The sequence below is a fragment of the Gigantopelta aegis genome, chromosome 3 (assembly GCF_016097555.1).
Source record: "Gigantopelta aegis isolate Gae_Host chromosome 3, Gae_host_genome, whole genome shotgun sequence".
Lineage (NCBI taxonomy): Eukaryota > Metazoa > Mollusca > Gastropoda > Neomphalida > Peltospiridae > Gigantopelta > Gigantopelta aegis.
The window spans coordinates 24,427,089-24,454,660 of NC_054701.1; the positions used below are offsets into that span (position 1 = coordinate 24,427,089).

At 38.5% G+C, this 27,572-nt stretch overlaps 2 protein-coding genes across 2 annotated transcripts in view; one reads left to right on the plus strand and one right to left on the minus strand.

Annotated features, from left to right (window-relative positions):
* LOC121367736 (UPF0764 protein C16orf89 homolog) overlaps nucleotides 1-20,167 on the plus strand; it is a 41,577-nt gene extending 21,410 nt beyond the window's left edge. Inside the window, exons 2-7 of the mRNA XM_041492076.1 lie at nucleotides 12,166-12,475; nucleotides 13,882-13,996; nucleotides 15,203-15,356; nucleotides 17,555-17,705; nucleotides 19,122-19,171; nucleotides 20,024-20,167. Coding sequence (XP_041348010.1) covers nucleotides 12,166-12,475; nucleotides 13,882-13,996; nucleotides 15,203-15,356; nucleotides 17,555-17,705; nucleotides 19,122-19,171; nucleotides 20,024-20,106 — 863 coding nt within the window. The 3' untranslated portion in view covers nucleotides 20,107-20,167. The remainder of the gene's footprint in view (nucleotides 1-12,165; nucleotides 12,476-13,881; nucleotides 13,997-15,202; nucleotides 15,357-17,554; nucleotides 17,706-19,121; nucleotides 19,172-20,023) is intronic.
* A 772-nt stretch (nucleotides 20,168-20,939) lies between these two features.
* Nucleotides 20,940-22,165, minus strand: LOC121367320. Its single transcript, XM_041491429.1, has 2 exons — nucleotides 21,921-22,165; nucleotides 20,940-21,056 (listed from the first exon to the last, which is right to left on the minus strand). The coding sequence occupies exons 1-2, from the start codon at nucleotides 22,162-22,164 to the stop codon at nucleotides 20,959-20,961; spliced, it is 342 nt and encodes a 113-aa protein (XP_041347363.1). The 5' UTR covers nucleotide 22,165; the 3' UTR covers nucleotides 20,940-20,958.
* Nucleotides 22,166-27,572: the final 5,407 nt, after the last annotated feature.

Below are 27,572 nucleotides of genomic sequence, written 5' to 3' on the forward strand. Positions count from 1 at the left end.
TCGGAATGTTTTCAAATTATTTTCAAATCACTGGCATGATTCTGCAAGTAAGGTTTTGATTGGTGGACATGAGCTCCAACTGGCTGCTGTTAGATCCACAAGTAATAGTGGAGCTAATTTTAATTAGATTGAAACACATATATGTGAAAATAATCTTTTTTTTTATGTTTCGGGTAGCCATTTTTAAACATGGCTACCAGATTTTCAAGATGGCGGATACAGAAATTAAACATAATTTTTTTTAATACTATTTGGCACTCAAATTACACAAAAATCATTCACTTTCTAACACACACACACACACACACACATATATATATATATATATATATATATATATATATATATATATATATATATATATATATATATATGTGCAAATAATAAAAAAGTTTAACATTTCAGATAGCCATTTTTAAAAATGGCCGCCAGATATTCAAGATGGCAGATAAAAAATGGAAACATCAATGTTTTACTATTTGTCACTCAAATTACACAAAAATCATGTTTTAAAAAATCTATATAAAATGTTTACGAAATTACACAACAGCATGCACTGTTAATATCATATTAAAGACCTATCTTGATTTAACTGACCCATGGGAAATTTTAAGTTGTACTCGAATAATTAAATCATACACAGTAGATTACGTGACTGTTTTAATTTTGTTTTGGACGACACGTCAATGATTTTAAAAAAAAAAGAATTGTTGGGACCAATTTATTATATCGCTTGACATATTTCGTGGAAAGAAAATTGGATCTGGTACTCTAATTCAAGTATGTTTTATGACGCCCACCATTTAACAGTTTTGGAAATGTTTTAAAAATAAAACGTAAGACACAACATTGTATCTCAAACTGATTCTCCAGTGTATTGATGTTGACCATCACTAATTTTTGCCTTTGCCATAGTTTGACACCCAATAGCCGATGCATTTTTCGTTCTGGGGTGTCGTTAAACATTCATCAATTCATTCGATTCTCCAGTGATAACCATAAAGACATGAATTTTCTTCTAATGAATTTTAGTTTGAAATAAAAAATACGAAAAAAAAGAAGTGAAAATATAGTATGTATCTCAATTCACTTTATTAATATGTTCATGTACTTACCATTTGTGACACCCAATAGCCGATATGTATTTTTGTGCTGGGGTGTCGTTAAACAAACATTCATTCCATTCCATTCATTCACTTTATTTCCGTATGCCTTAATACAGGACATAAAAAACAAAACAGCTTACAACACAAAATGGTGAACATATACAAACTATTAAGCCAGATGACACAAGAGTAAAACGAATTTATTAACCAGGCCCTTAGGACCGAGGAAGCGGGGGCGGGAAATTACAGATGTTGGTAATAATTCATATACTTTGGTTACGTGAGTAATAGTTTTATGTATTGGATTATGGACATACATGTATAAGTATAAAATAAAATCTCCAATGTCTCCTCTGTCACATAATGTACAGACACGTTGGTTTCTATCCAAACCAGAATAGGTTCCTGTCACTTAAACAACGATAGTGTAAACAATATTAACTGTTTTGTTAGGTTGCCTCGGTGGTGCAGTGATTAAGCCATCGGACCACAGGCTGGTAGGTACAGGGTTCGCAACCCAGAGCGAGTTCTTAAAGGCTCAATGGGTAGGTGTAAGGCCACTACACTCTATTCTCTCTCACTAACCACTAACCAACTGATCGCTAACCCACTTTCCTGAACAGACAGCCCAGATAGCTGAGATGTGTGCCCAGGACAGCGTGCTTGAACCTTAATTGGATATAAGCACGAAAATAAGTTGAAATGAAATTGTTAATAACAGTGTTCGTAAACGTGGTAAATATGGCTTATAAAGAATATATTCTGGATTGCCGCAAGCGTTTTTGTATGAAACTGTCTTGAATAGGCCTACACTGTCTAAAACTGACAGAGAAACTGTTTTTGTATGAAACTGTCTTGAATAGGCCTACACTGTCTAAAACTGACAGAGAAACTGTTTTTTTTTTTTTTTTAAATATATGAAACAATGTCATAATGAAATTCGCATATATGAACAAAATTATTTTCACAGAGTACATTTTTGAGATGATCAATGCAATTGAAATTTACAACGCGGTTTACGTTTAACAAGTCGATGATTTCTGTGCAATATACTTGTTATCTGGGGAAATCGGCCAAGTTCATAATAAAGCACAGCACTAGTTGTAGATGGGTTTTTTTTTTACCACACAGCAATCTTTTAAACAAAAATAATAATATATATTTTTTTTTTAAATAAATAACTAAATAAATAAAAAGAAAAAAATGAGAAAGAAAAGAAAAACTCGCAACCTCAATGACGTACTTCATTATACCTGAAAGAATTGATGGGTCTCCGATGACGTCTACAATCGCATGAGTATTATTACAAACCTATGAGCCATCGTATCAGTTTCCGACCAACCCTGTGAATATTGCACCATTTTAAAAACAATTAAAAAGCCTCACTAAATCGGTCTCCAATGATTAATCAAACATTTTTACAAATATTGATTCCTCTGACTTCCATCGGTCAATCCCCAGCACGTGCTGTAACCTCACCGTGGTGCAGAGGTGTAACATTCTCTTTGAGAATGGGACCGGCCTCGGTGGCGTCGTGGTTAGGCCATCGGTCTACAGGCTGGTAGGTACTGGGTTCGGAGCTCAGTCGAGGCATGGGATTGTTAATCCAGATACCGACTCCAAACCCTGAGTGAGTGTTCCGCAAGGCTCAATGGGTAGGTGTAAACCACTTGCACCGACCAGTGATCCATAACTGGTTCAACAAAGGCCATGGTTTGTGCTATCCTGCCTGTGGGAAGCGCAACTAAAAGATCCCTTGCTGCCTGTCGTAAAAGAGTAGTCTATGTGTCGACAGCGGGTTTCCTCTAAAAAAAATAGTGTCAGAATAACCATATGTTTGACGTCCAATAGCCGATGATAAGATAAAAAAAATCAATGTGCTCTAGTGGCGTCGTTAAATAAAACGAACTTTACTTTGAGAATGGCCAATACAGCACAAATTGAAATTTTGAGTAAAAGTCAGTATCTATCTGTGATATTTGTATTTTTGCACAGTTCTTTACACAGTTTTTATTTGGATCTTGGGTTTTTGTATTGATGTTGATCATCACCTTGTTTGTTTGCATTACCATAGTTTGACACCCAATAGTCGATGTATTTTTCGTTCTGAGGTGTCGTTAAACATTCATTCATTCCATCGGTCAAAGTCATGAAGTAAATAAAAACAAATATAAAGTTTGTTTTGTTTAACGATAACATTTATCTTCCCATCAGCAGTAAGGGATCTCTTACATATAGTTCCCCACAGACAGGACAACACATACCACGGCTTTTGATATACCAGTCGTGGGACAATGGTTGGAACGGGAAAACCCAGAGAATGGAGCCACCGAAGAGATTCGATCCTAAGATCTAAGACCCCGAGCCGAGCGCTCTACCGACTGGGTTAGTTTTACTAGGTATCGCCAAAACGTGTTCGAGACAAGTGGTATTAACCACATGTGGATTCTCAAACATTCTAAAAATTTACTTGAAACCATTCCTTTCAATCCAGATCAAAGTTCACTAATATTAAAACATTTGATTGTTTAAAATTATACACAACAATCCCCCACGAAAAACGTAAGAAAAGACTCCATTCCTTAATCAACGGGGCATGAGTTATAAGAACGGGCTACTATGACGGGTGCCACCGGTGTATCATTGTTTTGACAACTGCATTTGTTCCGATGGGGGTGGGTGGGTGGGGGGGGGGGGGGGTAGCCCAGTGGTACAGCGTCCGCTTGATGCACGGTGGGTTTGAAAATCAATCCCCATCGGTGGGCCTATTGGGATATTTCTTGTTCCAGCCAGTGCACCACTACTAAGGCCGTGGTATGTACTGCTAGTATCCTGTCTGTGGGATCGTGCATGTAAAAGATACCTTGCTACCAATGGAAACATGTAGCGGGTTTCCTCCCTAAGGCTATATATGTCACAGTTACCAAATGGTTGACATCCAATAACCGATAATTAATAAATCAGTGTGCTCCAGAGGTGTCGTTAAACAACACAATCTTTTTTATTCCCATTGGGGAGGGGGGGGGGGGGGGGGGGGAGGGGGATTTAGCTCAGTCGGTTGGGTGTTCGCCTGAGGTGCTCACGTCGCAGGGATCGAACCACCTCGGTGGACCCATTCAATTAATTGGGTGTTTTTTTTCACATTCCAGCCAGTGCACCACAACTGGTCAATGGCCATGGTATGTGCTTTCCTGGCAGTGAAAAAATGCATATAAAAGATTCCTTGCTACTAATCCAAAAATGTAGCGAGTTTTCTCTCTAAGACTGTCAGTTACCAAATTTTTGACATCCAGTAGCCGATGAATGATTAATAAATGTGCTCAAGTGGTGTCGTTAAACAAAACAAACTTTAATTTTATTCCAATGAGCTAGTTTTGATTTAGTAAACTAGTCTGGGAGTGGCAGTCCTCTTCGTGGCAAAATGATGTATCGTCCAGTACAGTATCTCACCGGGAGTGGCTGTCCTCTTATAGACGAGGCACTGGATAGATATTCGTGGAATCATCTACTATTTTGTCAAATGCCCATTCGACTCTGCATTGTGCAGAGATACGGTCTTGATCGCGGATAACGGTTTTGTCGTTCAGATTAGAAGAAAGAAGTAAGAAAAGAAATGTTTTATTTAACGACGCACTCAACACATTTTATTTACGGTTATATGACGTCAGACATATGGTTAAGGAACACACAGATATTGAGAGAGGAAACCCGCTGTTGCCACTTCATGTGCTACTCTTTTTCGATTAGCAGCAAGGGATCTTTTATATGCAACATCCCACAGACAGGATAGTACATACCACTGCCTTTGTTACACCAGTTGTGGAGCACTGGCTGGAACGAGAAATAGCCCAATGGGTCCACCGACTGGGATCGATCCTAGACCGACCGCGCATCAAGCGAACGCTTTACCATTGGTTCACGTCCCGTCCCACATTAGAAGAAAGAAAGAAGGAAATGTTTTATTTAACGACGCACTCGACATTCAGATTAGATCACGCCTCATATCCAGTTAAGATTCAGTCACGCCCCCCGTGCCATACATCTCAGCATCTCGACCAGGTTAGTGGGTTAATTGTTACTTAATACTTGTTAGTCGTTAGTGAGAGAGAAGTTGGTATATTATGCTGGTCTTGTTCTTCGCTATTCACATGCTAAAACTCACTCTGTGTGAGCCGGTGCTGAAATGCGAACCCAGTACCTACCAGTATGAAGTCCAACGGCTTAACCACACTATCACGGACGTTGTAAATTTAACAAATCATTAATCTGTAACATTTTAATAAAAGTTTAGCGCGATGATTTATCAAACCCAGGTACACTTTGTAACCTACGCGCTCCCGCCATTGTCATCGAACGAGTTGCTGCCAATTTAATTTGAAAATAATTAACTTGTATAATTGCGATCAGCATTTGGCATGAAACGAACAGTAGCTTGCCTTGAACATAGACATGTCTTGAATATAGGCCAGGTCTCAGAGTCTTCGTTTTACCGGCCTCGGAGGCCATCGGTCTACAGGCTGGTAGATACTGGGTTCGGATCCTAGTCGATGCATGGGATTTTTAATACAAATACCGACTCCAAACCCTGAGTGAGTGCTCCGCAAGGCTCAATGGGTAGGTGTAAACCACTTGCACCTACCAGTGATCCATAACTGGTTCAACAAAGGCCATGGTTTGTGCTATCCTGCCTGTGGGAAGCGCAAATAAAAAAAAGATCCCTTGCTGCCTGTCGTAAAAGAGTAGCCTATGTGGCGACAGCAGGTTTCCTCTAAAATACAGTCAGAATGACCATATGTTTGATGATAAGATAAAAAAATCAATGTGCTCTAGTGGTGTCGTTAAATAAAACAAACTTTACTTTTGGGTCTTAGAGCGTCGCGAAAAACAAGAAGAAGCGTATTATTATTGGGCTTTTTATTCAATATGCATGCAAAGGTCACATACCCTGTATTAACTGTGCTCATGGTTCGGATTTGGAGGAGTGTGCTTTACACTTAAAGTTATTCTTTTTCATAGTGGGTGTTGCATTCCAATACAGTCGGCTTTTTGTAAGCGGTTGCAAATCATTTTATTTTATTCCGTTGATTCTTGAATTTAAATAATATCATTCTCATGACATTAACATTATTCTTGCCACCCCCGCCCCTCGTGTAATTATTTGAAAGTCAATCCTTAATGGTGAAATATGCCGATGACGGCCGTTTCTTATCTGATCACATTTTAATATGAAGATGTCACCTGATGATATATAGCGCCAAACAATATCGATTAACTGGTAACAATTATTCTCTAACGTGAATGAGATACAAACTCAAGGTTATTAATTTCTATTCTTTCTTTTAACAGTGAACTATTGAAGAAATAGAAAAACATTTTAATTGTCATTATAATATTATATGTTTCTTATCAGACATACAGAATGGATATTCGAATTTCAATTAACGTTTCTGTGTAATGTTTTTAATAATTTGTTGTACAATCGACTGTTAACAATATACATGTGATGTCGTGTTTGTACGCCTTTGAAAACGGTATTATAACCTATAGTTTTCTTATTAATAAATGTGCGGGGTCCGACTATATTTTGATTGACAATTTTTGTGCGGAACTAGGATAGTCATAGACTCTTCTCGTTGTATCTGAAGCTAGCAGCGTAACCCCTATTTTCTGCTTAAGGGACATACACTAGTTTTAAAACACTATGGCATATTTTTTACTATTAGAGGCGTTCGCTTGATGTGCAGACGGTCTAGGGTCGATCCCAGTCGATGGGCTTATTGGGTTATTTCTCGTTCCAACCAGTTTCACCACGACTGGTATGTCAAAGGCCGTGGTATGTGCTATCCTGTCTGTGGGACGGTGCATAATTATAAAAATATCCCTTTCTGCTAATCGAAAAGAGTAGTCAACGAAGTGGCGACAGCGGGTTTTCTCTCTCAATATCTGTGTGGTCCTTAACCATATGTCCGACGCCATATAACCGTAAATAAAATGTGTTGAGTGCCTCGTTAAATAAAACGTTTCCTTACATCTTTCTTCTAATCTGAACGACAAAACCGTTATCCGCGATCAAGACCGTATCTCTGCACAATGCAGAGTCGAATGGGCGTTTGACAAAATAGTAGTCGATTCCACGAATATCTATTTAGTGCCTCGTCTATAGGAGGACAGCCACTCACGGTGAGATACTGTACTGGGCGATACACCATTTTGACCGCCACGAAGAGGACTGCCACTCCCAGACTAAATAAAATGTGTTGAGTGCGTCGTTTAACATAAAAAACATTTCCTCCTCCCTTGTACACAGCGTCTGCATAGTAGTATCGGATCCAGGATTTTGAAGGTGGCTCGTTTGCTCTTTTGGATCGCGTTGGGCTATTTCTCATTCTAGCCAATGCACGACTGGCATATCAAAGGCCGTGGCATATGCTATACTGTCGGGGTGGGGGGGGGGAGGTGGGGGGGGGGGTGTACGTAAAAGATCCATTTCTACCAATGGATAATTGTAGCGAGTTTCCTCTCTAAGACTAACTGTAAAAATTAACAAATCTTTGACATCAAATAGCGGATGATTAATAAATCAATGTGTTCTAGTTGTGTTGTTAAACAAAACAAACAAACGTTTTGGTCGAGTTACGAAATTGCAAGAGCCAAATTAATTTAGTGTATATCTTTGCTCTATATTTTTGCATTTGTTGTATAAAACTATCAACAGTGGCGGATCCAGAAAACCCAGTGATATGAGGTGGAATGCCAAGGGAACTTTCGGGGAGGTTTGGAGGAGGATCGTAAAAAAATGAAAATTAATATATAATAAAATTATAACTATCGCAAAATGTAGGGGGACGGGCCCCTGGGCCCCCCTAGATCCGCCTCTGCTAACAAGGTAATAATTACCCAACAGGAACGTCGCCCTTGGTCACTATGCGTATACTTTATTTATGAAAATACAAAATAGTTAGCTCCATAATATAATTATACGGTGCCTAATTTTCTAAATTCTCTCAAATTTGTGAAATCGCAATGCAATGCAAAAAGACATGCCAGGAAGATACAATGTTGTTGCTTAATATAAGGGGCGTTCTCAGTATGCGAATATAGTCACAGCGACATGTCGCATGCTATTTGGCGTAGCGACTCTAATCATATGTGTACATGAGTAATGTCGTTCCGATTTACGTGTTCTCACTGTATGATTCGATCGCTGGCGACAAATCGGTACGACTAATTGCATAATGAGAACGCCCCTGTATGAGCGTTTAAATAAACTTGCGTGAATACTAATGCCTATGTCAATAACAACTGCTGCTGGGATCATATTCACTATAATAAACTCCCGCAACTTGGCGATTTCGCATTGTATTGCCAAATAACTTGCAAGGAAAATATTATGTTGCATAGGAGAGCTTAAGAGAATTAGGCCCCTGGTAATTTTACAACACCGTGAAATACTTGTATATAATCGAAGGGGCGGAACGTAGCCCAGTGGTTAAGCGCTCGCTCCATACGCGGTCGGTTTGGGATCGATCCCCGTCTGTGGGCCTATTGGGCTATTTCTCGTTCCACGACTGGTATATCAAAGGCCGTGGTATGTGCAGTCTTGTCTATGGGATGGGGCATATAAAAGATCCCTTGCTACTAATGGAAAACTAGCTGGTTTCCCCTCTGAGACTATATGTCAAAATTGATATCCAGTAGCAGATGGTTAATAAATGAATGTGCTCTAGTGGTGTTGTTAAACAAAACAAACTTTATCTATATAACCAAGAACACCGGGTGTCCAATATTCTTTAAGCAAAGCACTATTCGTGGGTTTTGTAGAATTATATTATTTATTTACCAAGAAATGAACACTTTACAGGCACAAGATAGGCAAGCACATATTATATACAGACCTATTATATATATGGTGGTTGCGCCTGGTATCGTTAAACAGAAATGTACATAGTCTAATAAGTTGTTTTATGTTATCAATGGACAGTTGTTTAATTCATTTAAATGTTGATGTGTTTTTTTTGTAATGTTAAGTTTATCTGCCTGTTATAGTACTGTCAAACGGACATTCTAGGATGGAATAGTATTTGTCCTCTACTACATTCATATTACAAAGAGGGAGGAAGGAAGGAATTTTTTTTATTTAACGACGCACTCAACACATTTTATTTACGGTTATATGGCGCCGGACATATGATTAAGGATCACACAAATATTGAGAGAGGAAACCCGCTGTCGCCACATCATGGGCTACTCTTTTCGATTTGCAGCAAGGGATCTTTTATATGTACCATCCTACAGACAGGATAGTACATACCACGGCCTTTGTTACACCATTTGTGGAGCACTGGCTGGAACGAGAAACTGCCCAATGGGCCCACCGACGGGATTCGATTCTAGATGGATCGCGCATCAGGCGAGCGCTGTACCACTGGGCTACGTCCTACAGAGAGGTTATATGCAAATAGTCGGTATTTACACAAACTGTGTATGTAATTTAAATGTAATAGTTTTTAGTAGATACGATTTTAAGGATAAATTACGGAACAATATGTTTGTAAAAGAAATAGAGGTGTCTATTAAATAATATACGTGTGCGTATCAGTGTATCATTAATAAGGTACACGTGCATGTATACGGATTACGTACAGATGGAATTGGCTCCAAACGAAAACTGCGCCGCTTATGTGGAAACACTGCTACTGATGACCACAGATAGAACAGTTAATAAAATATGAACAAGTGTTATCATTCTGATGGTGTGAAGGACTGCAGATGGTTGGTTTAGTGTTGATTGGGGAAATCGATAGCGAATAAAAGATCGCCTTTGTGAAATATCGAACTAGAAAACTGGAAAGCGTTTTTCTTAAAAGCTCAACCACAACACTTGTCATGGGTGTACGGCACTCCTATAGATTTGTTTGCAATAAAGTGCAAAACCAAAATGATTTCATATCATGCGAAATTTTTTAAACTGAGATGATAAAGCGGGGGTAATTAACGTAACGTAACGTAACTTTCCTAAGTAACGTCACGTATAGTTAAAGTAACAGTGTACCAAATAGTATCTCGCCTGGTCAAAGTGCGAAGTGCATAAAATAGTGAATTAAATACTGCCATAACTGACATTTGTAAGGTATGTAACATGACTTTGTCTCATTAAAGGGGCGGGATCTAGCTCTGTCAGTAAAGGGATATAGGATGGAATCACACCAGTGGACTCATGTTCTCACACACACACACACACACACACACACACACACACACACACACACACACACACACACACACCGTCCCAACCAGTGTCTCACGACTATATTTAGCTGAAGCGTTATCGTCAGTCGTTCCATCCAGTGCATAACAACTGGTGTATCAAAGGCATATAAAAGATCCCTTGCTTCTAATGGAACAATATAGCTGGTTTCCTCTAAGACTGTCAAAATTACCAAATGTTTGATATTCAATAGCCAATGATTAGTAAATCAATGTGCTCTAGAGGTATCGTTAAAAAAAAAACCCACCCCAACTTTAACTTTATCATCAGTGAAATTTGATTTGGTGGGAGATTGTTTCTAAATATATTCGTTTCCTATTTATTTTAAAGCTTAAAATAACGAAATTCTTAAAACGAAATTCATTCATTCATTTTAATTTATGTCTGCGCTTACATCTAGTGAAGGTTCGGGTTAAAACACATTGTCCAGGGCACGCGTAGCTATCTGGTCTGTTTGTCCAGATTATTTTTACAAAAAAACTAAACTGAAGACAATTTACAAGTCTTTAAAGGGACATTCCTGAGTTTGCTCCATTGTAAAATGTTTCCGACTAATAAAATATTTCTACGATTAAACTTACATATTAAATATATTTTCTTGTTTAGAATATCAGTATCTGTATATTCAATGTGCGTCTGGTCGTCTTAATATTTGTAAGAAGCCAAAACTGGATTTTGCCTTCAAATAATTTCGAATAAAATGAAATTTAACCTAGTACAAATCAGAAACACGATCAGAAACACGTTTAATATACAGCCACTAATATTTTATGCAGAAAAATATATTTGATATGTAATTACAGTCGTCAAAAAGTCTCTATTAGTCGATAACATCTTAAAAATTGCAGCAAACTCAAGAATGTCCCTTTAATATACACTTTTCCTACAGTCATGATTACACAGTCTACAGCCATTAAAATACCTAGTCTTTGATAAAAAAAAACATGGGTTCACCGAGGCGGTATTGATCTTTTGACCCCTCGCATTTCGAGGCTAACTCTCAAGCCCACATGTGCATGCTGGTTGTTTTAAACCAATTTCGGTGTCGCAAATGAAATTATCTAACAGGATTATGGAAGCAATATTTTGACCAGAGTAAAAGTTTGCTATTTTTCGATCAGTCCTTTGGTGCACGAAGCCATTGTTTCGCTAAAGGCGTTAATAGCGAATTTGATTTTTGATTAATTTAGCTAATTTACCTTAAACACGTTTTGGCCGGCTCGTGTAATTGAAGGACAGGCTGGTGTAGGTATGACACTGAACAGCTGTGGGATAGGTTTGCATCGATCTTAAACAATTTCCTGCAATTACTGTTGTGTTTTGAACCTATGATGATGATGATGATGATGATGATGATGATAATGATTGTGACGGCGATATGATGCATTATGAATGGTACAAGTAGAAATGTTATTAAGGGAATCTTGATTTAATTAGTCTGGTGAATCCTTTTAACACATTTTTAAAAATTAATTTTATAGTAGATAAGTAATAAACAAAATATTTTCAATCGCGTAAACGCCATGTGATTGTTTATTTAACATTCCTGGTATCAAGACCGTAAACCCCATAAAGATAGTTATCAACATTCGACCACCATCGCAATACTGATACGATGATGGTGATAATGGTTGTGGTGATGATGATGCTGGTGATGATGATATTGATTGTGGTTAGTTGGCTGACTGACTGCTGACCGACTAATCAAGTGATGGGTGGATTGATTGATTGATTGATTGATTGATTGATTGATTGTATATAACATTTTATGATATTGTTGTTTTAATACAGGTCAACTAATACAAATATTCGAAGACTGCAACCAAAGACACTGTGATGAAAAAGCTCTCTCACGAATCCGACGTATTACGTCCATTGTTGAAGAGACCTGCAAGTCCGCCATGCCTTATCTGAAGCAGCTCGACGAAAAATACTACAACCGGTTCTTCCCCTTGATGAAGGAGCCCTACCTTCTGAAATACAGACCCCACACGTTCAGAAACCTCGACAAAGTCAAGCCTGGGACCAACACAGAATACAACGAGGAAGATGGAGACAGCTGCTTTGCCAGAATAATGGGAACCTACGTGGACGAGAAAGGGTACGTGACACAGGTTATCAGGGCTGAGCTCAGACAGACCTAGTAGAAAAACGTTCGTTAGCTTGGTTTATGCGCTTCAAGCCGGGAACCAATCAAATAATCTGTGAACGTTAGCGAAACGTTTGCTGGCCAAACTTGGGGCTGGCCTTCTCATGGGTTCTTTTCAGAACGATGGTAACAGTAATATCTTAAAATAATGGCAAGCTCATGGCAACACGAGAAAGAGAACGGGGGCCTGACACTGGACATTAGGCCTTCTCAGGGTTGGGGCGGGGGAGAGCTGCCCCCCCCCCCCCCCCGCACGTGCTGGAGCAAATCCTCAAATTCGGGCACAAAATACAGGGATAATCGAGCAAAATGAGCTGGCATGAAACCTTTTCAACATGTATTTTCATCATTCTACCTTCAATATGAAGTGTAATCCATGCACAAAAATGTATAGTGATTCTTCACTTGTAACCCTATATAGCTGTTTGGCAGTAACGCTAAGATGAATAAATGTTGTTATGCAGATTCGGGTATTTGTTGTTTAATTCGGTCAAACATCAGCCTGCTCTGCTACAAAAATGGAAACTCCTACGCCTATGCTTCTCAGAGGTTCCTTTCCGAATCATGGTGATTATATATATATATATATATATATAGACATTTTGTGTTGACAAGCTTATGGTAACTTATGAAAAAGAGAACGGTTATGTTGTTAAATGTCCTTGGAGAAATTATGGCTCACTCACTGTTTAGGACGATGCTGGTTATATTATCGTTTTTAAATGATAGCAATGCTCATGGGAACTTATGTAAAGGATAACTGGAAATTCTGAGCCAATCCTTTCGTTCGAGGACAGTGATCAGAGTAATGTTTTTAAACATTGTCATGCTGATGGAAACCTAAGTAAAAGATAACTAGTGGTTATTATTTATTAATTTTCCACAGTGCCTTCTAAAATGTTCTGCGGAATTTGAGATGATTCCTATCCTTTGAGGACGCTGGCTATGATATTATAATTGATAACCTAATCAAGGGAACTACAAATTTCACCATGCTTTTAAAATGCTTCTCAGAGATTTGGAATCAATTTTAGCTTTTGTGAACCATGATCATAATTATTTAATACTTTTAAATGAAGACCAATTTAAAAAAAAATTATATTAAAAAGAAAATATAATTTAAAAAAAATTAATTAAATTAATACATAAAAATAAATAAACATAATAAAAATAAAGTGTATGGACATTTCTATTATATTTTCTGTTATGATTATCCATGCATTAATACAGATTTAGCAAACATAAGAAATTCGCGATGATGCTTCACCATCACTTTTTCTAGTCCCGAATGATAATTTCTGAAATGACTTATTTGCTTACATATGAATGATATTTGTTATTTATCCTATCTTGTCTAGAGAATACCTACCCAAGTGCAACACAACACAGCGCTGTTTTGACATGATGACCCACGAAGGCACTGCAGAATATACCATCACGCATCAGCTGTTTTATTTCATTATTATGGAACATGTAAGCTTTCTTACATCTCATTTAAAACCTTGTTTTGTGTTCCACTAAGAAACACAGGTTTTGGGTTTCGATTTTCGACAAAAGGAGCATTTTCTGATCTTGCGTATCATGTGACACTCCTTTCATTGCTCGAAATATAGTTTTGCCATTCCGATGTCTTTATATAGAGAATAATACATTGGTCGTTAGATATTATTTGTCTCACAACGAGTTGTTTTAAAATGTATCTAACGAGCGAAAACAGATCGAATTTCATAACTGAAAACAAATTCTAACAATAGGAGGCTTAAAAATTATCGTAATTAAATGTATTGGCCTTGTTGATCTGGCACGTGTGGAGACATGTGACACGCACCGAATGTTAATTCATCTTCCTCCATTTCAACTCAATTTCTATGAAGGAAGGAAATGTTTTATTTACGACGCACTCAGCACATTTTATTTACGGTTATATGGCGTCAGGCATATGGTTAAGGCCAAACACAGATATTGCGAGAGGAAACCCGCTGTCGCCATTTCATGGGCTACTCTTTTCGATTAGCAGCAAGGGATATTTTATATGCACCATCCCACAGACAGGATAGTACACACCACGGCCTTTGTTACACCAGTTGTGGAGCACTGGCTGGAACGAGACATAGCCCAATGGGTCCACCGACGGGGATCGATCCTAGACCAACCGCGCATCGAGCGAACTCTATACCAGTTGGCTACATTACATCCCGACCCTACGAGTTAAGTGGACCCGATATCGATAATTTTAAGGAATAAACAAAAACGACGTTGAAAAAATTAAATGTTTTATGGGTTTATAAAGTTTTGTATTTAGATACTTACATGTCTGAACTTTATTGTTGATGAAAATGTTCACGAACTGTGAAAAAAAATCCTCATAAATGAACGACAAGCAGACGATAACAAATCGGATGTTGACTGCACGAACCATGCACAAGAAAACAAACCGAACGGAGTTGGAAGCATAACGTAGTTAGGGACGTTGACGATATATAATATAATATAATATAATATAATATAATATAATATAATATATATACGAGGTTTTGGGTGGGTTTTTTAATATTTGCGTCAAAGACTTACATAATAATTATTCGATCGCAAAAGCAAAATGATGAATTTGACAAGTGTTTCAACACACCTCTTGCGCTTTACATGATGCTAAAAGGAAAACCTTTCTCTTGTTTACAGACGGATTGTGACAAAATGGCTGGAGGGGTAATCACGGCTGATAACCTGAGACGAGTGGAGCAGAAGTTATGTAAAATTATTTACAAAGAGGCGGAGACGCTGTGGAACGGGCAGGACGTCTTTCTGGGCCACCAGGATCTCTTCATGGAACAAGGCAAGTTACAAGCACTATGGAGTTTATTATCATCATCATCAATATCAAAATAATACTATTTATTCCCAAGCTATGATTGAACAATTACAAGCAATATGGAGTTTATTTTCATCATTATCAATATCAAAATAATACTAGTTGTTCCCAAGCAATAATTGAACAATTACAAGCAATACCCATGGAGTTTGTTTTCATCATCTTTTATATCAAAATAATACTATTTGTCTAGACACTGATTGGAAAGTTACGAGCATCTTTTCGTGGAACAAGGCAAGTTACAAGATATTCCCATGGGTTTGTTTTTACCATCATCAGTGTCTTTTATATCAAAATAATACTATTTGTCTAGACACTGATTGGAAAGTTACGAGCATCTCTTCGTGGAACAAGGCAAGTTACAAGATATACCCATGGGTTTGTTTTTACCATCATCAGTGTCTTTTATATCAAAATAATACTATTTGTCTAGACACTGATTGGAAAGTTACGAGCATCTCTTCGTGGAACAAGGCAAGTTACAAGATATACCCATGGGTTTGTTTTTACCATCATCAGTGTCTTTTATATCAAAATAATACTATTTGTCTAGACACTGATTGGAAAGTTACGAGCATCTCTTCGTGGAACAAGGCAAGTTACAAGATATACCCATGGGGTTTGTTTTTACCATCATCAATGTCAATATAATAATGTTTATCCCCAGACCACGACAGAAAAGTTACAAGCAATACCTATGGAGTTTGTATTCATCATCTTTAATATCAAAATAATACTATTTGTTCCCATGCTATGATTTGTATTCATCATCTTTAATATCAAAATAATACTATTTGTTCTGAGAATATGGTTCAGAACGGGCCATTGGTTATTTCTCGGTCTAGCCAGTGCACCATGACTAGCAAATCAAAGGCCGTGGTATTTGCTATCCTGTCTGTGGGATGGTGCATATAAAAGATCCCTTGCTACTAATAGAAAAAAATGTAGCGGGTTTCCACTCACTGACTATTATTACCAAATGTTTGACACCCAATAGCCGATGATTAATAAATCAATGTGCTCTAGTGGTGTTGTTAAACAAGAAAACCCAAACTATTTTATGATTGAAAATTCGTGTTTTCTGTTAATATTTTGTAATTATTGTTTTGTTAAAAAAAAGTATTAAAATACTATTTGTCCCTGGACTATGATTAAATAATTCAAGTGTTTTCATTTAATATTTTGTATTTTTAACAAATTTAGACCTACTATTTGTCCAGAGACTATAATTGAAAAACCCATGTGTTTTTTGTTGTTAATATGTTGTAATTATTGCTTGTTAGAAAGTTTAGAAATTTCTTATTTTTGTGTGTGCTAATTTTACCTTTAATACATTATTTGGATCCAATTACAAAATTCTATATTTCTAACAAAATATTACACGGTTGTCTAGTTCAAGACTAGCTATATCTTGTTTCATTAAATCCTTGGTTTCTCCTTTCACACGAGAAAATGTGACTTGAATATAAACTTAGTACAATAATTTACTGAAAGAGACAGTAACAAAGTGTTGAATCATTTAGGAAAGTAGTCTTTATATTAAACAACTGAACAACTATGCAATAGAGAGAGAGAGAGAGAGAGAGAGAGAGAGAGAGAGAGAGAGAGAGAGAGAGAGAGAGAGAGAGAGAGAGAGAGAGAGAGAGAGAGAGAGAGAGAGAGAGAGAGAGTGAGTGAGTGAGTGAGTGAGTGTGTGTGTGTGTGGCTTGTATTGGTTTTACGTACATTACAAACATTAGTAATTAAAATGGAAAAGCCATGTTTAACTTTCTGTCTTAGAAGAAGAGAATACCTCTGTGGCATTCTTCGTCTAAAAATCTGAAATAACGAGTTCACCACCTGAAGTTTGAAGTATTACCGCTCTTTACTCCGAGTGATCCAAAAAAGGAAGCAATTCGTATTAAAACTTAGAATACTGGCAGCACACTACATGATATGACACTCATTTTTAGATGCAAGAATCAGCACTTTTTTACATCATAATTGTTGGAGTTGCCTCTCCCCCACACCCATCAACATTGTATAAACTAATAGTCAAATCAGCTCTGATTTCAACAAACTAAAATAAATAAAAGGGACACGTTTTCCAATGTAACTGTACGATTGGCTACGACAGTCTGAGTATTGAAATAGCTAGAACACACTCTCTATGTCATCAACAGGTGTTCTGTGCGGCATTCTGGGATTCGAGAACTTCATGAGAACTGACTGGGTGAGAGCTGTTCTCAGGTGGCAGACACACGAGGGATGTTTCAAGGCCAAGCGACCCTGGCAGATCTTTGAGGAGATGATCATGCCGCACGGCGATGTGGAGTGAGTTTTTTGGGTTGTTGGGTTTTTCGCTTACCGTATTTGTCGGGTCCAACCGGAGGGAACTATAGGTTTTGTCTCCGTATAGTTTTCCGGACTTGCGTGTTCTCAATGCTTCAAGATTTTGAAATTTTGTCTATATCATTACCATGTACAGTTACAGATCACGTTTAACGTTCATGACGATTTACCCATTTGTGACATAGCTATGCCCTTTAACTAAGGGGATATGAAAGGCGCATTGGATGGCACTTTATTCAGTGTCCTCACATGCTTTAGGTGCTTTGATTTTCGCAAAAACACTAAACTAATACAAACTTTAGAGAAACCAATCACACACACACACACACACACACACACACACACACACACACACACAAACACGCACACACGCACACACACACAGTGACAAGCACTAATCTACATCAAGTAATACCCCACTCCCCCCCCCCAAACCCCCACAAAAACCCCAACCCACATATGAAAATAAGTTTTTGACATGCTCTCAACCTCTCATACATCTATTCCTTTAACTACATGTAGTCAGTATGCAGAGGTTAATATGTCCGTATATGTAAAATATATTTTGTAAAACTCTGTTTGTATGCAAGTCAAACCCACCCATCACAAACACGAAGGGACACATATGTTGTTGTTTTAGGAATATGACATAGTTTTAGTGTCCATTATAGAATAGAGGTTTTCCGATATTACAAAGTACAGGGCTTCTAGATTATGGTAGCTCCACTCCCATGGCTAGTGATGGCTAGTAAATAACTACTATTGCCATGCCCGACGGCTAGTGAAAAAAGGAGTCAGATGTTGCAGTTAAGTATATTTTGTAAATATGAATATTCTGCCCCCACCCAACCCCCAATGTTAGTGTTTTTAAGGTCCATCTCCCTCTTTAGGCGATATATCTGATTATTGCTATTGTTTAGTAAAATTGTATTAACTTAAAAAAAGTAAAGTAGGGCTAGTGAATTTTTAATTGTAGCTAGTAAAACTATTTTAATGACTGATCTCAAGGCTAGTGGATTTTAAAACAATTCTAGAAGCCCTGCAAAGTAAATCCTGTCCATAACGGACATTAAATGGCTGTTATGTTCAGGTCGTTCTTATGTAGAGGATGCCGGAAACCTTAGTGGTATAGGGGCATGTTAAAAGATACTCTCTCTCTCTCTCTCTCTCTCTCTCTCTCTCTCTCTCTCTCTCTCTCTCTCTCTCTCTCTATGTAGAGGTCAACATGTAACGCATCAAAATATGTTAACTTGTTTGTAAAAACGTTTTTGCCGTCTGATACAGGTATGTACCATTTGTTGTGTTGTTAAATATAATAATCAATAAATCGTGTTGTAACAAATTGATTTGTTTTACAGAGTGTTGAGACTTATTTTGTTTACTCATTATTTGTTTCAGAACAAGCAAAACCCCCATGAGACGATTACAAAGAGAAACGTCCATGTCAGGTAAACAAACACAACAGTTTATGTGAAAATTCAATTGTTAATTTGTTTTGAAACCCCCTCCCCCCCCAACATATTGGTGTATTTCATTTCATTTCATCGTATTTGTGTGCTTATATCCAATTAAGGCTCAAGCACGCTGTCTTGGGAACACACACCTCAGCTATTTGGGCTGTCTGTCCAGAAGAGTGGGTTAGTCGTTAGTTGTTAGTGAGAGAGAAGAGTGTAGTGGTCTTACACCTACTCATTGAGTCGTTACAACTCGCTCTGGGTGGGAGCCGGTACCGGGCTGCGAACCCTATACCTACCAGCGTTATGTCTGATGGGTTAACCACGACGCCACCGAGGCCGGTATATTGGAAAAAAGCGCAAATGCCATTTGTCTATAATCCGAATGTGTAGAGTATACATAATCCGTAATACACGGAGTAATCGGATACGCAGACGCTTACGCACACGCGTCCGGAGACGCGTAACTGGAAGCAACTCCAGGTCACCAATGCCACACATCCATTGAAAAACAACACGATGGAAATCGATTAGACTGTGACGTATAGTTAACCTGACAATCATGTGTCTGTGACGCGTAAGTCAGCTATAACTTTTAGTGAAAAAAGATGTTAAAATTTGCTTTAAACCTGGTTTTTGAGGATATGTAAGAAATAGAATAATGCATTTGTGTCCGTTAGATACCATTTATCTCACAACTCGTTGTTTAAAAACGTATCAAACTCGCTTTCGATCGTTAGATACATTGTAAAAAAAACCTCGTTGTGAGATAAATGGTATCTAACGGCCACACAAAATCTAAATATCGGTATCAGTGTTTCTAAACTGTGCCTGTTTGTTTTTCAGGTGACTGTTTGGCGCATAAATCCGGATTGGGATTCGGTTATTTATCGACTTTTCTACGTTATTTCATCCGATCTTCGTATTAACATGGTGTCATAAGGGACAAAATCTGGTTATGCACTCCAATACAATAAAAATACAAAAATACATGTTTTCAGTTTATATTAGCCATGTAGGCCTACACTTCTGACAACGAACACTGTTAACATTAATTAATTCACTCATTCATTCATGCACTCATTCATTTTCAGTTATTTTCGTGCTTATATTCAATTAAGGTTCAAGCACGCATACACCTGAGCTATCTGACCTGTCTGTCCCGGACAGTGGGGTTAGTGGTTAGTGAGAGAGAAGTCGGTGTAGTGTCCGTACACTTAACAACCGAGTCGTTAAACTCGCTCTGGGTTGGAGCCAATACCGGGGGGCGAACCCAGTACTTTCAGACTTACAACCGGTGACTTAACCACTGTATCAGCAAGGCCGGCATTGTTAACAGCCAATACAAATGTATGATAATGGAAACATTGGCAGGCAGGAATGTTTTATTTAATGACGCACTGAACACATTTCAACTATGGATATATGGCATTTGGACATACCCGCTGAACTCACGCAATGGACCACTCTTTCTGAGTAGCAACAAGGGATCTTTTATATGCAGCTCACCACAGACAGGATAGTACATACCACGGCCTTTGTTACAAGTGGAACACTGGCTGGAATGAGAAATTGCCAAATTATTTATTAATTCCACCATCGGGGATCGATCCCAGACCGATCGCACATCAGGCGGTGCTTTACCACTGGCCTATTTCCCGCCCCCTTGGAAACATTGGTTTACTTAATCTTTATCTTTATTTTTTGTTTTAGTTTACAAAAATGTCTTAACTACGAGTATAAAATGTGACAGTGAAAACAGTTTATTGAGAAATGTTTATTTATTGATTGTATTGGCTGAGTTCTCTCTTCGTCTGCCACCCATTAGCATCTCGTTGGTAATCCGGATTTATTTCGTACTCGAACACCTTGCCAGTCACTGAAAAAAGAAGAAATATGTTATAAAGAGATGATATTTTGATACAAATAGAAAGGATAAAAGGCATTGTATCCTGTGGAATATTAAGCAATTGGAGAAAACAGGTATATAATGTGTATCAGGGATCGAAATTTGCTGACATTCCCGCCAGATATTCGGTCCGGTATGCGACAATTTTTGCCGACCCGAATCAAAATTAATGTGTAAATACATTTGTTTAAACGTACAATAATTACCTTTCCGACAGTGTGACAGGCAAAACATACAAATAAAATACTAGTACCCTCCGGTCCGTGGTGATGTTGACTGACAAAGACTGTTAGGGACGGCAGTATTTCGAGCCCTGCTGTATGGTATTTAGTCTCACAGTGTAAATAGGTAGCTGTATATATTAGGTGCAGTCTTATGAAACAGTGATAAAAATAACTCTGTGCATGTCAATGATAAGACGGGTAAAGCAGTGTGAGAATCCATATGTGTGTAGAGATATTGGCTAAACTTAGTATCCTGGGAACCAGACATCGTCTGTCTGTCTGTCTGTCTGTGTGTCTGTATTATAAGCATGATATCTAGTACACTGTGAAAAAAAAGTCGTATAGTCTTCAACAACATTTAAATGATGCAAATAATCACGATGAAATGTAATAAATTAATTTTAGCAACGGCCAGCATAAAACGTTTTAACTAAAAGGACCATAATGTTCAAAATATATTACGATAGGTCGCGTTCATTTTACTTCCAGGCTTTTAAATTATTTTTGTTGTCTTGCTTACTTGTTTTGATTTTTTTTCTTGCTGGTATTTTTTGTTTGTTTGTTTTGTTTGTTTGAAAATGTAATGAACTGTCTAGTGCTACAGACTTACCATTGTCGAAATATTTCACCCTAAATGTTCTGGTTGTGTTGATCGCCTTAGGAGCGCCAACCTGTCCATGTTGTACTGAGTGTCTGTCTGAGGTCTCAGACTTGCTGGAACCTGGCAGACTTCTGTCTTTCCGAACTATCACATTATTATCTCTGTTTGAAACATTACCCTCTCTTGAGCATAGCTGAGTTTGCCTTGAGGCCGGCTGAGGTGTATATCCCAGTCTAGGAATCCTAAAAGGCATATCGCCGATAGAAGGCGCTTTACTTTCCGGAGAGTTGCTTCCCCTTAACTCCATCCTTGACATTGGTGTAAGAATAGACGAAGCGTCATCGTTTTGAGAGGTAGATTGGCTGTCATCAGCGATCGTCTTAAATGACACGTCGTCGTAAACGTAATCGGTGAACTGTGGTCTGGGGTAACCCAGAAAGAGAGATTTGGATCGGACTTGAAATGATTCTTCCTTTAAAGTCTTGCAAGTGTTATCCCAGCCGTCATCAAAGCGTATGACGTTAGCCTGTGTTATGCCAATGTCGTTGCAATGGATGCATCGGATTTCGTCATAAAGCATCGAGGAAACAGTTTTCTTGCTAGTTACAGGATAGCAGCTGCAAGGTTCTGGTCCTGTTGCCAAGACAACTCTTGGATTTTTGTTTTCAACATATTCTGTAGGCTTATATGTGAAATTACTCCAGTCAAAATTGTATCTATTCAGAGATTCGAGCTCGGGTGTAACAGGTTGGGAACTACTTCCTTCGTGTCCATTTTCGGTACACACAGTTCCGTGTTCGGTATGCGCACTTCCGTTTTTGGTATGCGCAGTTCCGTTTTTGATATGCGCACTTCCGTTCTTGGTCTGCACATTTCCGTTTTCGGTATGCGCAGTTCCGGTTTTGGTATGCGCAGTTCCATTTCTGCTCCTCAAGCCTGCGTTTTTGTCATCTTTGGATACCCTAGCGTCTCGAGTTCCAGAATTTGCACTTTGGTTCTGTAATGACGTAGACTTGCGCTTTCCCGATTCCCGGGAATGCTCAGTATGTTCTTGTTTTTGACTCTGCCTCTCTTCTCTGTCTGAACTGAGCGATTGTCTTTTGTCGAGCTTGGAATCTCTGCTATTCTTCTGTCTAGTGTCTTTTCTGTTTTCCGTTTGATGTTTACTTCCATCCGCACTGTCTCCTTGTTTCATAACATCGTCTGCTGCTGTCACTTTTTCCTTCGATCCGTTTTCTTTCTTTTTAGGCATATTTTTGTTACCTAGTCAAAGAATTATCAAGGTATGAGCAGCGGTTTTCACCTTCTCCACTGGTGAAGTTTTACTACGCTAAGGGTCAAAAGAAAATAACAAAGGCTATTGATTACTCCATCCGATATATTTCCGAACACGCCGTGTTCTCTTCGATAACCCGTCGTTCGAACCATTGTCAACCTTTCAGGTGAGAAGAATTAATAGCTGCTCGGTTCGGGCAGGTATGTTCGTTCCCAATACACGGATCGTTGTAGGGAGTGATTTAGAACTGGAACACGTCGAACTTGTGATTAATCAGAAATAGACTGTAACTTGAGAATATTTTAAGTGGTGCAATTTAATGCACTTTAAAGCCGTTATCGCAATACGAATACAAAACACTGTTCGATTTACTGACACGAACCACTTCAGGTAAACCTGCATGAACTACTCAAGTAAAAGTTGCATGTCTATAGTGTTAAGTTGTATAACAAATAGGATTTACCGTTATTGTTAGATACGTGTACTTTCAATTCGCTGTTATTCGTTATACTCACAAACTCAAGTACTCGTGTACACACGTGAATTACACATTACCTTTCCCTTAGATTTCACGTTGATGCCTAATAAAGGACATTGTCATAATATTAAAAGTAAAGGTAGTACTAAAACAAATAACTTCAGGCTGGGTCAAAGTTCGAGGTGCACCCAACTTTTGATAGAGAAGTGAACACCACAAGTCCTGTGATTGGTGATAAATGTGAGTGTGTTGGTTGTTTATTTTCTTTTACACGTTACACGTGTTATAGGGCGACAGACAAATATAAAAGGTGAAGAAAACGAGATGTGATTGGGGAGCAATATCCCCATGCCTCCCACCTCTGGTTACGTCAATGCTGATGCGTGTCGGTTGTCACTCGACCGGAACAGTAAATTGCCACTAATAATATTATGATAAAGTCTGCCAATTCAACCATGGTATTTGAACCTGTAAACACCTTCCCTTATAGCGGGACGTAGCTCAATGGTAAAGTGCTCGCTTGATGCGCAGTCGGTCTAGGATCGATCCTCGTCGGTAGGCCTATGGGGCTATTTCTCGTTTGAGCCAGTGCACTACGACTGGCATATCAAAGGTCGTGGTATGTGCTATCCTGTCTGTGGGATGGTGCATATAAATGATCGCTTGCTACTAATGAAAAATGTAGCGGGTTTCCTTTTTAAAACTATATGTAAAAATCTCCAAATAATTGATATCCATTAGGCGATGATTAATAAACCAATGTACCCTAGTGGTATCGTTAAACAAAACAAACGTTAACTTTAACCCTCCTTTATTTTATGTGCCGGTGAATAACCAGTATCAAGAGAGTGTGGGCGACAGGTTGCGATTCACTGAAGATAAAAAAGAAAACATATTACGTTAATCGTTGACCAAAACCATCATAATTCAATATTCTTGTTGTTTTGTTTGTTGTGTTTGTTTGTTTCTTTCTTTGGGGTTTTTAAAATTAATATTTTATACTATGTGATGAATAATAATAAAAATAAAACAAATGAAAAAACAACAACACAAAACCCCCATAAAAAACCCCATCGTAAAACTTGTACTAAGATAAACTACTAATTATTTATATATAACTGCTTTAATTTGCATTTTTTCTTTTTTCTTCATGAAAGTGTATATTATCTCAAATGCTATGCACAGAACGAATTCGATATCTATTCCCAGAAACCTCGAAATACAGAGTGTGTAGACTCTGTGCTGGGACCTTCCATCCAGTGCACCACGACTGGTACATCAAAGGCCGTGGTATGTGCTATCCTGTCTATGGGATGATGTATATAAAAGATCCCTTGCTGCTAATCGAAAAGAGTAGCCCATGAAGTGGCGACAGCGGGTTTCCTCCCTCAATATCTGTGTGGTCCTTAACCATATGTTCGACGTCATATAACCGTAAATAAAGTGTTGAGTGCGTTGTTAAATAAAACATTTCCTTCTTTCCTGTGCTGGGACCAGCCACCTTATTCAGATATATATATATATATATATATATATATATATATATATATATATATATATATATATATATATATATATATATATACGTATACGTATACATATACATATACATATACATATACATATACATATACATATACATATACATATACATATACATATACATATATATATATATATAGAAAAGGTGTGTGTAGAAAAGGATATATATATATATATCGCAGTGACTAGATTGACATTTGACTTTGGGAGACCCCCACCCGCCTCCACCCCCAGCCCTACAGATACACAAGCATGAATCCGTTACACAAAGCTGTAGTTATATACTAATCTGTAGGGTAAATGACGAAGAGATATTGACTGCATAAATTATACATCATTGTCATACCACCTGCATGAATTGTTCAGAGTTCATTCGAGCGTCGGTGTGGCCATTTTACACAATTATCCTACTCTTGTCACGAGTTGCTTTTGTGTTCGTTGCTCGTCTTTATTGACACATGTCACAATTCCACGTCAATCGACAAAGCGAGGAGATTGTCACATTGTTGATTGTTTTCTCCCAATATCTACTGGCCACACACGAAATCAAATATTTAGGCTCAGGTATGCTATGTAATTTATTTTATTGCATGCCAATGAGTATATGTGTGTGAGAGAGAGGGTTGGGTGTCTGGCTGGATAGGGGGACGAGAGAGAGAGTGAGAGAGTGAGAGAGAGAGAGAGAGAGAGAGAGAGAGAGAGAGAGAGAGAGAGAGAGAGAGAGAGAGAGAGAGAGAGAGAGACGTGTGTGTAGAAAAGGGTATTTTTCTGTATGTATGTGTGCATGTTGCGAGTAATTGTTTTCATTATTACATAATTGTTGGCGTCCAAATTAATGCTATCGATGTAACGTCTAATTGATCTTTAATGCTGACCAAAGACAATATAGAAAATGTTTACGTAATGAAAAAGGAAATATTTTATTTAATGAATGAAAAATGAAAACATTTTGAAATTTTGAATCTATACTCTGTCAAAAAAGAAACGCACTGGTGATAGGGATAGAAGAAAAGTGTTTGATTTTACAAAATATAGTTTTTTGTACAATGTTGCTGAATGACCATGTTCGTTTAGGTTCCTGAAATGGGACAGCATGCCCAAATGCACCCTAAAACAAATTTAACGCACGTTGTGCGACAATTGCAGGAAATCGGCGTGAAATGGTAAGATTTTGGCGAATGCACGTGAAACTCAGGGAAACGATTGGGGTAGTGATGGGTATTTAACGGTGCAATGCTCGCAATGATGCCTCATTTCCATTTCGAAGTAGACGAGTCACAAGGTGCCAAAACTAAACCTGCCGAATCGCAACATTGCAATAGGCCGCCTCCAGTTAGGTGAATCGCAATCAGCAGTCGCACACCACATGAATGTCCATCAGAGCACCATTTCACGTCTCTGGGACAGGTACCAGCAGTTTCAATCAGCTGAAGACCGGCCCAGAAGTGGAAGACCTCGCATAACAACTGCAGCACAAGATCGCTACATCCGGGTTCTGCACTTGCGTCCCCGAACTGCCACAGCAACGCACACTGCTGGACGTATACCTGGTTTGAATAGGGTGTCTGCACAAACCATTCGGAACCGACTTCGGGCTAGGAGACTGTATGTTGACTCCGTCCTGCGACGTCAACATCGACATTTACGTGTTCGCTGGTGCACGAATGTACAGGGGTGGAACTTAGGAAACTGGCGGCGAGTATGGTTCAGCGACGAGTCACGTTTCATTCTACAGCGACATGATGGACGACAACGTGTTTACAAACGCCGCAATGAACGTTTTGCCAACAACTACGTCGCCCAAGTTGACAGATTCGGTGGAGGGAGTGGGGAGCCATCTCATACACCTGCAGAAATTAACTTGTGTTCGTACAAGGCAACCTGACAGCTGTACGCTACCGGAATGAAATTCTTCGCCGTCACATGCTTCCCATTTTGGATCGACAGAGAGAACTCTTTCAGCAGGACAATGCCAGGCCGCATACGGCACGTGTAACAATGGATTTCCTACAGAATGATAACATTAATGTGCAGCCATGGCCATCAAGATCGCCAGATTTCAACCCCATTGAACATCTATGGGACGAACTGGACAGACGTGTACGCCAGAGTGACCCAGAGCCTCAGACTCTTCCACAACTGTCACATGCACTGCAGGAAGAATGGGCTAGGATTCCACGTGCCCGGATTCAGAGACTCGTTCAGTCTATGCTAAGGAGATGTCGCGCAGTGATTGCTGCTGCTGGTGGCCACACAAGGTATCGATTTCAGAGCCCTTGTGTGACGCTGTTTGGTGAAGAAAACGCCTCCACTGCCGTCATAAATAACGATCATAAATAACGAAATTATGCTACTTTGTATTAAA